The following is a 12,600-nucleotide window of genomic DNA, read 5'->3' as shown; positions in this document are numbered from 1 at the left end:
TTCTTGAATTCAGCTAGTTCCAGTAACTGAGTATAAAGACATATGTGAGAAAAAAAGAAAAATTGCATACTCATGTGAGTGTAAACGTTATGGTGGTAATGACAGTAATACCGTCAGTCTTCATTATCATTATTCCTGTGAATCTGACAGTAACCTCTGGAGCACACCACATGTGCAGTTAACTATGGAATATTAGAATGATCCAATGCTTCTCCACATGTTGTGATGTTTGAAGTTTCCTCACAATGCAACCAATTAGAACTTTTTTTTAATTCATTCATGGGATGTGGGCATTACTGGCTGGGCCAGGATTTATTGTCCATCCCTAATTGGCCTGGAAAAGGAGGTGGTGAGCTCCCTCCTTGAAACACTACATTCTGTGTGCTATAGGGACAGTTTGGAAGTTTAAACAGTAGGCTTGTGGAAGAGAGACACAACAGAGGTAGCTGATTGCTCGGTTTCAATCTTAATTAAAATGTTCAGAAAATACAGGATTGGATAAGGGAATAGAAGGAAGGCAGGCAGATAAAGTCGTTAAGAAGGCGTGTGAGATACTGCCCTTCATTAGGCAAGACATAGAATACAAGAACAAGGAGGTTATGATGGAGCTGTGTATACCGTTAGTTGGACAGCAGCTGAAATATTGTGTGCAGGTTCTGATTGCCACACTATAGGGAGGATGTGACTGACCTAGAGACGACGCAGAGGAGATTCACCAGGATGTTGCCTGGACGGAACCAATTCAGTTAAGAAGAGAGACTAAATAGGCTGAAGTTGTTTTCCTTAGAATAAAGAAGGCAATGGGGTGGGGGTGGGGATATGTGATTAAGGTGTACAAAGTTTTAGGGGATAGACAAGGATAGATTGAGAGAAACTTCTGCCTGAATAGAGGGGTCAGTAACCAGGGGGCACAGTTTTAAGTAAAGTTTGAGAGGGGATTTAAGGAGTATTATTTTTACCCAGAGATTTATGGGTATCTGGAATCCACTTCCTATGGGGGTGGTAGAGGCAGGAGCCCTCAAGGCATTTTTAAAAATATGTAAATAAGTATTTGAAATGCCAAAGCACAAAAGGCTATCACCAGATGCTGGAAAATGGGATTAGAATTGACGACCACCACACACAATGGACCAAATGTATTATCCGCATGCTGTAAAACTTCTATTACTCTCAAACTCTATTCTTGAGCACCTCTCTTTGACATTGGAGATGAGGGTGCAACCGTAAAAAGACAGAGGCTTTAGGGGATGGTAGACTGTAGAAAGAAGAAACCTCCATGATCATAAAATCATAAGAAATAACAGGAGAATGCCATTCAGCTCCATGGGCTTGCTGTGCCATTCAGCAAGATCTGATCATGGCCTGCAATCCACTTCTTGTCCTCCATAACCCTTAACTTCTTTCCTGTCAGAAATCTGTCTAACTCAGCCTTGAATTTATTCAAGAATCCAGCCTCTGCTACTCTCTGAGCAGCAGAATGTTAGACACTGACTATGCTCTGAGAGAAGAAATTCTTCCCCATCTCCATGTTAAATGGAATGAACCTTAATTTAAACCATGACCTTAGTTCTAGGTTCCCTCATGAAGGGAAATCAGCTTCCCAGTCTCTACCCTCTTAATTCATCTCAGTATCTTAGAATCTTAAAAATTCAAATAAGATCATCAGTTAGTCTTCTAAACTCCAATAGGGCTTTAGGATTTGGGAAGAGGAGGTAGAAGAACAATGAGTCATTTTAAGCCTTCTCAGGTATAGCAGTATGAAAGAACACTAGAGACAGGCAGGTGTATTGCTTGTAGAGCAGCATATAGCTAGTAATCTAGAGACTAGGACTCATGGTGTAGAAACATATATTCAAATTCCACCATAGGATGTGAAAGACTGAATGGCTATTGAACATAAGAGCAGGACCTGATAGCGTTTCTGTGGTCCAACAGATGTGTTTCTAAGACTGATGAAACCAATAGGTCCTTATACTTTGGACTGAAGAGTACAGACATGAGGACTCTACCAGGGAGAACAGCCAAGGTGGGAGAGAGTATTATTTGGGACAAAAGCGTCAAATTTGGGGGTGAGGAAACAGTTGAGAGGAAAGAGGTGATTTCTTAAAATGGATAAGTTCCCTACAAAATGTACTCTAACCCTGTCTATTACAGGAGAATCTAAGTATAACTGTGCTGAAAAGATGTTTTGGTCCAAAGTGCTGTACATTTTTTTAATAGCTTGAAAAACGTCTCCAAATATTCCCATTTATAAGATTCCTAGGAGCTATGTTTGTCTTTCACTTCAGTTCATAAACAATGCATGTTTGTGATGGGATGTGATGCCAGGGATTCTGTTTGTTTGATCTTTTCACTTTCAGAACTAATGAGCTGAATCTTATTTATTTTTGCTCAGGGCCAGTTGTGTCAAGTTTCATGGAGGGTTTCTCTCTGTCAGATCTAGTTTCTCGCTGCATTTTACCAAACATGCCTTAGTAGAGACCTATCCGACTCATATAGCACCCTTTCATCCAATTCTAGCCCGGTTCTACCCAATCATTGCTACCAAACTAATTCACCACTGCCCGAAACTGACCAGCATCCTTGCTGCCGGTGTCAGCAAGGTCCATGGTGGACCCAACAAAGCACGATTAGTCTGGAGCTACCCTTTACAATTCCTGACATTTGCGCCGAACATGGCAAACAAAGGAAATTTGGTGCCCCACTTTGCAGACTGGGACCCAGAGCTCCTACTGGTTGGTTGGTGCTGCGGTGGGGCATCCACTTCCATCAGGACTGGCAATGGAACCCTGGACAACAGACCATGCAAACCTGGTCCAAGGTTGCCACCCAAGTCTTAAAAGGCAACTGACTGCTTTCTAGTGAGGATCTCATCCCACCACGCAGAACCTAGTTAAAAGACGCAGCAAGTTGTTCCCAATGTCAAGGTAGGCCTCACTGGGCCTCTCACATGATTCTGCCACATTTCCTGCTATAGCCCATGTCATTCAGTATCTTATCAGATTCTGCCCAATGCTTTTTTTCCTTCATTCCCTTCATTTCGTTCCACTTACTTGTTAGAAAGTAGCATTTGTTATTGACTATTATTTAAAAATTGAAAAGCCTAGATTGTAATTCATAGTTGACAAAGAGGAAAAAACAGAAAAAAAGGAATGGAACGCTCAATTTTTATTGGACACTTAAATGGAAGAGACTGAAAATCATATCAGTTCAACATGTGGCGTGCTGTTGGTCAGCTTTGAGAACCAACTGAAGTCTATGTGTACATCTGCTGCATCTCATTGTTGCATGTGAATGTACCTCATTGAGTCAAACAGCATTCTGATAAATTATCAATAACATCTGAACAAATCACGACTGAACAGGCACAGAATGCTTGAATGAACTAGTTACATTTTTTTAAAGAAGGTAAAGTGAATCATTTGCTGCTGGTTTCTTCTTGCTGTGACTTGGTCTCTCTGCCAATGAGGATTTGCAAGCGCTGTCAGTCTGGAGTCAAACCAATGATAAGGAAAGTTATGTATCAAAAGTGCTACAGATACACTACTGTCCATTTTGCACAATCACCTAAGACAAGCTAGCACCTCCAACCTTTAAATAAACAGGGAATTAGCCCTAATTAACTCTTTTTAACATGTTTCCATTCACAATAATTGCACTGTGTAGATCTAAAGGCATTGAACATGTTAAGCAAACTTTACTGTACATTATAATATGTATTGCATGGTGCCATGCTCCTCATTTAATTCTAAAACTTATTGTAAGCAACACCATGAAAAATATAAACAGATATATCTACTATAACTTAACTAGAATAGCGCTGTTTTTAATAGTGATTTTATAATTGTTTGCGAGTGGGAAAATAACCTATTCAATGACCGCTTTAGATTTGATAATCTACCAAACATACAGGGTACATTTTGATTCAAACTGTTCCAATTATTTCTATACTTTATTTTGTTTTCTCCAACTTTGTTTAGCAACTTCTCATTCAGGTGAAATTGGCACAAAGAAAAGGGTGAAAAGACTTTTGAGCTTTCAGAGGTATTTCCACGCTTCTCGACTGCTACGTGGTATTGGACCACAGACATGTCTGCATTTGTTGGATGAGGACTACCTCGGACAAGCCAGAGTAAGTGAGATTTGAATTATTATGATTTTAATCATCGTTTGTTGAAACTGGAACTAGAACTTAGGAATTTCTGAAACCAATTTTAGAATTTGGTTTGAGATAGGTAAAGGGCTGCCACTTTAATCTGAGAGCATTTCTTGGTTTATTAATGGATCTCTTCTTTGAGTGAGAAAGTTGTGAGTTTTAGCTCCAAACCCGCCGCCCCCACCCCCTTTTGCATTTTGTGGCTTTGAAACTGTACGCGCAACCCATGTGTGACTTCTGTGCCATTTTGTCTTTTCTCACTGTGGTCAGATTCACAGCATGGTTGTCAGAAATAGTGAAATCAAACCTGATATTAGCAACATTGTAGTACTTCCACTCCAAAAAGGAGGCTTAGTTTTCAGTGTTCCTTTGCCTGCAGTGGAGCTTTTATTGGGATCAAAATACAGGGAGATAATGGTGCAGTAGTGTTGATGCTAGACTCATAATCCAGAGACCCACTTAGTATTCTGGGACATGTCGTCCCCAGGATCACAGATGCCAGTGTTCAGCCAACTCAATTCAGTCCACATGATATCAAGAAACAGATGGAGGCACTGGATAATGCAAAGGCTATGGGCCTTGACAACATTATGCTCCAGAACTTGCTGTGTACTTAGCCAAGTTGTTCCAGCATAGGTACAACACTGACATCCACCCAAAATTGTGTTAAATTGGTCAGATTTGTTCTGTGCACAAAAAGCAGGACAAATCCAGCCTGGCCAATTATTGCCTGATTAGTTTACACTCTATCATCAGTGAAATGACTGAAGGTGTCATCAACAGTGCAACCAAGCAGCATTTGTTTAGTAATAACTTGCTCCCAGACACTCAATTTGGGTTCCACCAGGGCTACTCACCTCCTGGTCTCTTTACAGCTTTGTTCATACAAGGATAAAAGAGTTGAATTCCAGAGGTGAGGTGAGAGTGACTGCCCTTGACATCAAAGCCAGATTTGACTAAATGTAGTCCCCAGGAGCTCCAGCAAAACTGCAGTCCATGGAAATCAGGGGAAAACGCTCTGAAACCATGCCTGACAAAAAAGGAAGATGATTGTGTGGTTGTTGGAAGTCAGTTATCTCAGTCCATGACATTTCTGAAGCCATTCCTCAGGGCACGGACATTGTCCCAACCATCTTCAGCAGCTTCATCAGTGACCTTCCCTTCATCATAAAATCAGAAGTGGGGATGTTCACCGATAATTGTACACTAACAGCGCTAGTCGTGACTCCTCCAATACTGAAGAAGTCCATGTTTAAAAATAACAAGTGCTGGACAATATCCAGGTTTGGGCTGACAAGTGGCAAGTAATATTCATGCCACACAAATGCAAGACAATGACCATGTCCAACAAGCTAGAACTGCTTGGGAGGATTTAAACTAGTAAGGTGAGGGGGGTGGGACCCAGGGAGATAGTGAGGAAAGAGATCAATCTGAGACTGGTACAGTTGAGAACAGAAGTGAGTCAAACAGTCAGGGCAGGCAAGGACAAGGTAGGACTAATAAATTAAACTGCATTTATTTCAATGCAAGGGGCCAAACAGGGAAGGCAGATGAACTCAAGGCATGGTTAGGAACATGGGACTGGGACATCATAGCAATTACAGAAACATGGCTCAAGGGATGGGCAGGACTGGCAGCTTAATGTTCCAGGATACAAATGCAACAGGAACGATAGAAAGGGAGGCAAGAGAGGAGGGGGAGTGGCATTTTTGATAAGGGATAACATTAAAGTGCTGAGGGAGGATATTCCTGGAAATACATCCTTGGAAGTTATTTGGGTGGAACTGAGAAATAAGAAAGGAATGATCACCCTTTTGGGATTGTATTGTATTATAGATCCCCTAACAGTCAGCAGGAAATTGAGAAACAAACTTGTAAGGAGATCTCAGCTATCTGTAAGAGTAATAGGGTAGATATGGTAGGAGATTTTAACTTCCCAAACATCGACTGGGACTGCCATTGTGTTAAAGGTTTAGATGGAGAGGAATTTCTTAAGTGCGTACAAGACAATTTTCTGATTCAGTATGTGGATGTACCTACTAGAGAAAGTGCAATACTTGACCTACTCTTGGGAAATAAGGCAGGGCAGGTGACTGAGGTGTCAGTGGGAGAGCACTTTGGGGCCAGCGACCATAATTCCATTAGATTTAAAATAGTGATGGAAAAGGATAGACCAGATCTAAAAGTTGAAGTTCTAAATTGGAAAAGGCCAATTTTGACGGTATTAGGCAAGAACTTTCAAAAGCTGATTGAAGGCAGATGTTCGCAGGTAAAGGGATGGCTGAAAAATGGGAAGCCTTCAGAAATGAGATAACAAGAATCCAGAGAAAGTATATTCCTGTCAGGGTGAAAGGATAGGCTAGTAGGTATAGGGAATGCTGGATGACTAAAGAAATTGAGGGTTTGGTTAAGAAAAAGAAGGAAGCATATGTCAGGTATAGTCAGGATAGATCGAGTGAATCCTTAGAAGAGTATAAAGAAAGTAGGAGTATACTTAAGAAGGAAATCAGGAGGGCAATTAGGGGACATGAGATAACTTTGGCAAATAGAATTAAGGAGAATCCAAAGGGTTTTTACAAATACATTAAGGACAAAAGGGTAACTAGGGAGAGAATAGGGCCCCTCCAAGATCAGCAAGGCCTTTGTGTGGAGCCACAGAAAATGGGGGAAATACTAAATGAATATTTTGCATCAGCATTTACTGTGGAAAAGAGCATGGAAGATATAGACTGTAGGGAAATAGATGGTGATATCTTGCAAAATGTCCAGATTACAGAGGAGGAAGTGCTGGATGTCTTGAAACAGTCAAAGGTGGATAAATCCCCAGACCTGATCAGGTGTACCCGAGAACTCAGTGGGAAGCTAGAGAAGTGATTGCTGGGCCTCTTGCTGAGATATTTGTATCATCGATAGTCACAAGTGAGGTGCCGGCAGACTGGAGGTTGGCAAACGTGGTGCCACTGTTTAAGAAGGGTGGTAAGGACAATCCAGGGAACTATAGACCAGTGAGCCTGACCTCAGTGCTGGGCAAGTTGTTGGAGGGAATCCTGGAGGGACAGGATGTACATGTATTTGGAAAGGCAAGGACTGATTGAGGATAGTCAACATGGCTTTGTGCGTGGGAAATCATGTCTTACATACTTGATTGAGTTTTTTGAAGAAGTAACAAAGAAGATTGACGAGGGCAGAGTCGTAGATGTGATCTGTGTGGACTTCAGTAAGGTGTTCGACAAGGTTCCCCATGGGAGACTGATTAGCAAGGTTAGATCTCATGGAATACAGGGAGAACTAGCCATTTGGATACAGAACTGGCTCAAAGGTAGAAGACAGAGGGTGGTGGTGGAGGGTTGTTTTTCAGACTGGAGGCCTGTGACCAGTGGAGTGCCACAAGGATCGGTGCTGGGTCCTCTACTTTTTGTCATTTACATAAATGATTTGGATGCGAGCATAAGAGGTACAGTTAGTAAGTTTTCAGATGACATCAAAATTGGAGGTGTAGTGGACAGCGAAGAGGGTTACCTCAGATTACAACAGGATCTGGACCAGATGGGCCAATGGGCTGAGAAGTGGCAGATGGAGTTTAATTCAGATAAATGCGAGGTGCTGCATTTTGGGAAAGCAAATCTTAGCAGGACTTATACACTTAATGGTAAGGTCCTAGGGAGTGTTGCTGAATAAAGAGACCTTGGAGTGCAGGTTCATAGCTCCTTGAAAGTGGAGTCGCAGATAGATAGGATAGTGAAGAAGGCGTTTGGTATGCTTTCCTTTATTGGTCAGAGTATTGAGTACAGGAGTTGGGAGGTCATGTTGTGGCTGTACAGGACATTGGTTAGACCACCGGTGCAATATTGCGTGCAGTTCTGGTCTCCTTCCTATCAGAAAGATGTTGTGAAACTTGAAAGGGTTCAGAAAAGATTTACAAGGAAGTTGCCAGGGTTGGAGGATTTGAGCTATAGGGAAAGGTTGAACAGGTTGGGGCTGTTTTCCCTGGAGCGTTGGAGGCTGAGGGGTGACCTTATAGAGGTTTACAAAATTATGAGGGGCATGGATAGTATAAATAGACAAAGACTTTTTCCTGGGGTCAGGGAGTCCTGAACTAGAGGGCATAGGTTTAGGGAGAGAGGGGAAAGATATAAAATAGACTTATAGGCAACTTTTTCATGCAGAGGGTGGTACGTGTATGGAATGAGCTGCCAGAGGATGTGGTGGAGGCTAGTACAATTGCAACATTTAAGAGGCATTTGGATGGGTATATGAATAGGAAGGGTTTGGAGGGATATGGGCCAGGTGCTGGAAGGTGGGACTGGATTGGGTTGGGATATCTGATCAGCATGGACAGGTTGGACCGGAGGGTCTGTTTCCATGCTGTACATCTCTATGACTCTATAATAGAGAACCTAACCATAATTTCTTGACATTCAATGGCATCAACATCACTGAATACAAACAATCAAAATTCTGTGGATCGACCAGAAACCGAACTGGACTAGCCATATCAATGCAGTGACTTCAAGAGCTGGTCAGAGGCCAGGAAGTTTGCAGTGAGTAACTCACTACCAGATTCCACAAAGCCTGTCTACCATCCACAAGGCACAAGTCAGCATTATGATGAAATATTTCCCATGTGCAGCTCTAATAACACTTGACATTGTCAAATCAACCTGCTTGACTGGCACTCCAACCACAAACATTCAGTCTTTCTCCTCTGATGCACGGTATCAGCACTGTGTACCATCCGTAAGACCCACTGCTAAAATTCACCAAGGCTTCTTAGACAGCACCTTCAAAACCTACAACCACTGCCATCTAAAACAACAGGGGTAACAAGTACATGGGAACACTAAGACTTGCAAGATCCCCTCCAAGCCCCTCGCCATCCTGATTTGGAAATATAATGCTGTTCCTTTAATATTGTTGGGCCTAATTCTTGAAACTCCCTTCCTAAATGTCTTCGTGGATCTATCTAAACCATATCGACTGCAGCCGTTCAAGAAAGTAGCTCACCACCACCTTCTTAAGTGTAACTAGGGATAGCAATAAACACTGGTCAAAAATATGAAGTTCATACAAATAAGGTTCCACTGTATTTTCTTGTGCCATAAAACTGTTAACCAATCTTTATATAAGTTGAAAGAATTGACTGTAGTGAAAAGGAGTGAAAAGTTGTCTAAAGTCTAGCATAATTTAAAGGTCCTGTAGAGATGGATAAATTATAAATTCATTTTCTAGAAGATTTTAAGGTGACAATTATTTGACGTATTGAAAGTCAAGAATGGTTTTGATGGATTAAATGAAAAACTATTTCCACTGGTGGGAGGGTTGATGATCAGAAGTCTCCAATTTAAGTAAATTGCAGAAGAACAAGGCTAGATGAGTCTTTTTTAATACACAGAGCTGTAATGATATAGAGCATACTATCTGAGGAAAGTAAGAAGCAGATTCAGTAACAACTCTTCAAAGGAAATTGGATAAGTACTTGAATTGTAGGGTTAAGCCTAAAGGTCAAGACACTGGGGCTAATTTGATAGCTCTCTCAAAGAGCTGGAACAAGCACAATGGGTCAAATGGTGTCTTTCTGTGCTACATCATTCTGTGATTCCAAATCAAAATGCTATTGCATTTACGGGTTTGTATCATGTTCGTCAGTTATCATTAAGCACACTGGGTATATTTAATGTTGAATGATAATGCAAAATGAGTTGATACTGATTCAGATGCTCTTAGTTAATCTTCTCTAATTTTCGTTTCTATTGACCTCATAGACAATACAGTATTTTTGAAGTGTAGTCACAGTTGTAGGGTAGAGAAATGCAGCAGCTAATCTGCACACAGCAATATCCCACAAATATTAATAATGAAATGACAGATATTCTATTTTAAATGCTGGCTAGGAGATCTTTGAAACTGTTACATGCTGTATACTATATTAGGTCTTTTGTATTTCTTTGTGGGATATAGGCATCACTGGCTAGGTCAGCATTTATTACCCGTCTGTAATTGCCCTTAAGAGCAGATAATAATCAACCAGACTGCTGTGCATCTCAAGTCACATGTAAGCTAGACCACATAATGGCAGATTTCTTCTCCTAAAGGGCATTAAGGATCCAGATTTTAATGATAGTTTCATAGTTACTGTGGTGGAGTAGTTTTTACTTCCAGATTTTTTTGCAATTGAATTGAAATTCAATCAGCTGCTGTGGTATGATTTTCACACACGTCCCCATGGTATTGGACTGGATATGTTCTGGGTCGAGAGAAGAACACTACACTGATTCTGCTTGTACAGCCTGGCAATGAAGTTTCAATATTGATGACCTGTATCATTCAAATCCCTCACCTTCACAGATGCCAGCCTGCAGGCATTTCCTTCCATTCTAATGATATCAGGAGGCAGGTAGAACACAGTGGATACAGCAAAGGCTGTGAATGCTGGCAAAATGCCTGCTGCAGTGCTGAAGCTTTGTGCACCAGAACTAGCCTCACCCCTAACCAATCTGTTCCACTACAGCTACAACTCTGGCATCTACCTAACAAAGTGGAACATTATCCTTATGTCTCTGTCCATAAATATCAGGACAAATCCAATTATTCCCCTACTTTCAACTGATGAACGTGTCATTGACAGGACTGTCAAATGACATTTACTCACTATTAACCTCCTCTTACTAATGACCAGTTTGGGTTTCATATCTCATTACAGTGTTGGTTGAAACCAACAGGCAAACAACATGAATTCTAGGTGTGACATGAGGATGATTGATCTTGACATCAAGGCAGCATTTGACTGAATATGATGTGAAGGAGCCCTGGCAAAATTGAAGTTGCTCAAGAATGGAAACAAATGTTCCACTGGAGTTATATCCAGCACATAGGAAATTGGTGATGAGTGTTGGAGACCAACCATCACAATCTCAAATGTTAGTTCAGGAATTCCTTAAGCCAGTGGGCCTGAATATCTTCAGATGACCAAGCCCTTCTCTGCATTGCAAGATCAGAATTGGCTAATTACAATGATTGCACAGTGATCAGTTCATTTGGTCATGTGCAGCAAGACCTGGGGAACATTCAAGCTTGGTCTAATTAAGTGAGAAATAATATTCATGTCATCTCACACAGCGACCACCTCCAACAATTGAGAATTTAACCAGCTCGCCTTGGCTTTCAATGAATATTTACAATAAAAACATAAGAAATATTAGCAGGAAAAAAACATATGGTCTCTTGAATTTGTTCTGCCATTCATTAGAATCCTGGTTGACCTCTGTCTCTAAGAGACCAAAATTCTATCTATCCTGTTGTGTGATTAACCTCAGTCCAACACCAGAACCTCCACAGAGTGTCACTGAGAGCAGTGGTCATCTGACTCCGTCTGTCTCTATTGACTTCTGAGGAGCTACCTGTTCTAGTCAGCAAAGCATTGGTATTTCCCAACAGGATTGCCACTGCCTTGGCAGGCAGCTCCCACCTCCTGGAGACACTTAGAGGTGCCAAGCTTGTCTCCTGGCCATTTAAACCATTTATATCTAAAAATCACATTACAGTAGCAATGCAGTTTGTGCGTTGGGGATGGGAACTAGAATTCATCCAGGGATCAGGTTTCCAATGCCACATTGAAAATCCAACCCAAGGCATTAGTGAAAATCAACAAAGTCGGGAAAACAGGTCTTAGTGTGCGACAGGATGCAGGCAGCTGAGTTCTTATACTGGTGAAAGCGATGAATGAAGTATACTGATATTTAAGTGAATGTCATAGAGTCACAGAGCATGGAAACGGACCCTTCAGTCCAATTTGTCCATGCTGACCAGATTCCTAAATGAATCTAGTCCCATTTGCCAGCATTTAGCCCATATCCCTCTGAACCCTTCCCATTCATTAACCCATCCAAATGTCTTTTAAATGTTGTAATTGTACCAGCCTCTACCACCTCTTCTGGCAGCTCATTCCATACACGTACCATCTTCTGTGTGATATAGTAACATTGATTATACACAACTGTGGACATCTACCCTACCCTCGTGAACAGAATTCCAAAGATTCTCAGCCATCCTCAATAAAGAGGTTTGTACTCATCTTGGTCCTAAATGCGTGGCATATTATCCTGTGACTTTTCTTTTTGTTCATTCAGGAGATGTGGGTATCATTGGCTGGACCAGCATTCATTGCCCATTCCTAGTTACCCTTGAGAAGGTGGTGATCAACTGCATTTTTGAACTGCTGCAGACCATTTAGTGTAGTGTGTATCCACTATGCTGTTAGGGACGGGTTATAGGATTTTGACTCAGCAACAAAGAAGAAACAACAACTTATTTCCAAGTCAGCTTGGTGAGCAGCTTGGAGTAGAACCTGTAGATGGTAATGTTCCCTTGTCTTTCTGAAAGATAATGGTTATAGTTTAGGAAGATGCAGGTACTGTGCCTCAACATTCTAGATGCCTGAGCCAGGG

The 12,600-nt window shown here is 41.4% G+C and overlaps 1 protein-coding gene across 3 annotated transcripts in view; it reads left to right on the top strand.

Annotated features, from left to right (window-relative positions):
- LOC122547509 (3',5'-cyclic-AMP phosphodiesterase 7B-like) overlaps positions 1-12,600 on the top strand; it is a 171,105-nt gene that overhangs the window by 93,111 nt on the left and 65,394 nt on the right. For all 3 annotated transcript variants that reach the window (XM_087981965.1, XM_043686129.2, XM_087981962.1), the window contains one exon: positions 3,981-4,132. In XM_087981965.1, the coding sequence (XP_087838091.1) occupies positions 3,981-4,132 (152 nt within the window). The remainder of the gene's footprint in view (positions 1-3,980; positions 4,133-12,600) is intronic.

Source organism: Chiloscyllium plagiosum, unplaced genomic scaffold, assembly GCF_037043375.1.
Source record: "Chiloscyllium plagiosum isolate Xiang-an unplaced genomic scaffold, Cpla_swu_hap1 HiC_scaffold_3, whole genome shotgun sequence".
Lineage (NCBI taxonomy): Eukaryota > Metazoa > Chordata > Chondrichthyes > Orectolobiformes > Hemiscylliidae > Chiloscyllium > Chiloscyllium plagiosum.
The sequence above is the reverse complement of the archived record's forward strand: the minus strand, read 5'-3'. Positions and strand labels throughout refer to the sequence as shown.